The following is a 3,050-nucleotide window of genomic DNA, read 5'->3' as shown; positions in this document are numbered from 1 at the left end:
AGGAATAAATGGGAAGAGCATATTTGAGCAAGTGATACATAAATAGAAAATATTCAGGCAGATTAAAAAATGGTTAATATGAGTCTTGAAATTAGTTTTCTAATTTATTTTCAAAAACTGTCATCTTGGTAGAGAATTTCTAGAATTTTTTCTTGAACCAACTGGCAGAGACAATCATTCTAATTTGAAAATTACCATTCTTTTTAAGATCCCTTTTTTGATCCAGCAAATATTCAAATTCCTTTGCTTCCTGCAAGGAGATTACCAGGTGAAAATGTCAAATCCAATAGAACATCACAAGACTATGATCAGCTTCCTTCATCTTCAGGTGAGTTGGCTAATAATAGTAATAATAATACCTTACTTTTGTATAGTGCTTTTTGGAGTATCTTTTTATTCATTATGCAATTTAATGAGCACTGCCAGACTAAAAGTACCGTATTTCCCCATGTATAGGACTCACCCTTTTTCGAAAAATTTGGGGTCTAAAAACTGGGTGCATCTTATACAGGGGTTGTAGATTTTTTTTTCTTGCATTTCCTACTTGTTTTTTGCGCTCATACAACCACTGTGTAAGACGCACCAAGTTTTTAGACCCCAAATTTTTCAGAAAAAGGTGCGTCTTATACATAGGGAAATACGGTATTTTTATCACATTTGCAAGTGCTTATAAAGCTTGTATTTTGAGAGGAGTGCCTGCAAAATTGCCTCCTAGAAAAGAAAAACAAAAAATCAAGCCTTAATATTATCTTTGATCAGTCAGTAAAGTATGTTTTCTGATTCAAAATCTATTCATTTTCTAACTTATGTTTTGCCTTACCACATATAAGAAAGGTGAGAAATCTCTTTAGAATATTAGCACCAAACTATTAATTTTCATAGCTTGTTTATGGCTACCATGCAGTAATACTCCACTGCCAGCTGATAAGTAGAAAGATAATACAATAAATGAAATGCTGCTGCTCTATTTCTTCAGCAGGCCTTCCCCGACCACCATATCTAAAATAGCACCCCCACCACCTTACACAGTTACGTTCTTTCCCCTTCTTGTGCTTTAGTTTTCTGTATAGTCTGCACTGCCGCCTGGAATTTCGTTCACTTATTTGCTTGGTTATTATCTGTCTCCTCTGCTAGAGTGTTAATGCTTTGACGGTAAGACTGTTGTTTGGTTCACTGCTGTATTCCCATGTGTCTAGAAGAGAGGGCTGAGAACATGTTTCTTGGATGAGTAGATGGGTGGAAGGAAGAGTCACTGATGTGTGTGTTCTGCTGAACACACACATCTTTTGAGCAATAAGAACAGTATTTTGTCTTATAATTGTAAACATCAGAAGTTTTTCCTATGTAGATTTTTCCCATTTCAAGATTTTTGTTTTTTATTTTTAGGCTCAAACCTCAGTTTGCAGAAGATTTGTTAGTGATAGCCCTATATCTTGTAACTTCTAAGTCAAAATAGTGAGCTGTTTTGAGAATTCTCAGCACAATAGTTCTTACATACCTGATGGGAGATGCTGAAATCCCTCTATAGTTTTATAAGTTTTAACACTTTCTCAGGAAAGCATGGAAAATTTTGTGAAGCCTTTTCAAATTTTGGTCCATGCCATCTTACCAATTAACTTTGAGTCATTCCAAGATTTCAGATATATCCATGGGTAGCCATTGAAATACTATAGTTCAAGTGAAAAGGATTGATGAAAAGACTTTCAGATTGATGAAAAAATGTGAAAGTCAAGATAGAGAGACAATATCTGACAGTCTCTTTGTAAATGAAAAAAGCAAATCCCGTAAGTAAATAATGTTAAAATACAACTTTCAGGAGAGTACCATGACTGATTTAAAATAATATATTCTGTACCACAAACTCTAGATTAAAAGAAACATATACTCAAGTTATGGGAAAAGTTGTGGCCAAAATGCTCTATTTTCACAGCTTCTTTACAGTTCGCTCCATAATATGTGGATGTTACAGAACCCAGAGGAACATCATTCACCTGTGATTTCAAGTGGTAGGAATTCCGATTTAGCATTACACTAGACATTTTAAGGACAAACCTTGAGTCACAGACCTTGTTGAAATATCCCCAAATAGGCATTTACCAGAAGCCTGAACTGGCCTTTACCTGAGTGATAAAATAGTCCTGATTATTACTCTGAGACCTTTAGCTAACTGTAACATCAAATATTTCAACCACTCCCTGAACTCTCTTTACAAACACAGTCACACCACGGAAAATAAGACACTTTTTCCAAGAAGATATTTGCTCAGGTGCAGGCTGCTCCCAGGGCTACGAAGCTGTCCACTCGTTTAGTTCACACCAGCAGAGGGACTGGGTTTGCCTTCTGGATTAGGTCTTTCCATCAAAAACTTGAGAGCAGATGTTGTGTGCCTTTAGGATTCTAATAGCCCTATTTTGCAGTAATGTGTTTTTATTAAGGCCTTTTTAAGATGACTGTTGAGGATCCTGATACAATTACTGAACCTTATAAATTCAATTTCTCTTGTTTTTATTATGATCTAAATGACTGATAGTGACTTATTTATCAGCTTTCTATGAAAAGACTCTCTAAATAATTTAAAAATATAATTTGATTTAAATGTATTTTCCTTATCCTCTTGTCTAAGAAGAATGTGTACATGTATATGTACCTATGTATACAAAAAGCCTTCCAAATGTTTAATCCTCTCCCAAAAAAGTTTTTAGATGTAATAATTGATATTTAATGATATGAATATGTCATAATGATAGTTAACCAGAAATAAGTAGATTCACATAGATCTGTATAGGGGGCATTTTTTGCTAGTAATCTGTTTATTTCTTCGCATGAATATACTGTTCACATGGTGTTCATGCCTATTACTACCTATGTTTGAGTTTTTACAAATGTTACAGTTTGCTTTTCTCTTGTAAGGTATAATGCACTACAGTTTGAATAATATTCTTTAAAAACCCAGGGAACTCAACTTCTAGTAGAATAGCAGTCATAGCGATGATGTGTATGTGTGTGCTCATGCTGCTGAAGTGGACCCTTAGCTCCTGAGATTTTTCATA

The 3,050-nt window shown here is 34.6% G+C and overlaps 1 protein-coding gene across 7 annotated transcripts in view; it reads left to right on the top strand.

Annotated features, from left to right (window-relative positions):
* CBLB (Cbl proto-oncogene B) overlaps nucleotides 1–3,050 on the top strand; it is a 225,392-nt gene that overhangs the window by 210,919 nt on the left and 11,423 nt on the right. For all 7 annotated transcript variants that reach the window (XM_019665713.1, XM_019665709.1, XM_019665707.1 and 4 more), the window contains one exon: nucleotides 209–328. In XM_019665713.1, the coding sequence (XP_019521258.1) occupies nucleotides 209–328 (120 nt within the window). The remainder of the gene's footprint in view (nucleotides 1–208; nucleotides 329–3,050) is intronic.

This window comes from Hipposideros armiger, unplaced genomic scaffold, assembly GCF_001890085.2.
Source record: "Hipposideros armiger isolate ML-2016 unplaced genomic scaffold, ASM189008v1 scaffold_448, whole genome shotgun sequence".
In the NCBI taxonomy this organism is placed as follows: Eukaryota; Metazoa; Chordata; class Mammalia; order Chiroptera; family Hipposideridae; genus Hipposideros; species Hipposideros armiger.
The sequence above is the reverse complement of the archived record's forward strand: the minus strand, read 5'-3'. Positions and strand labels throughout refer to the sequence as shown.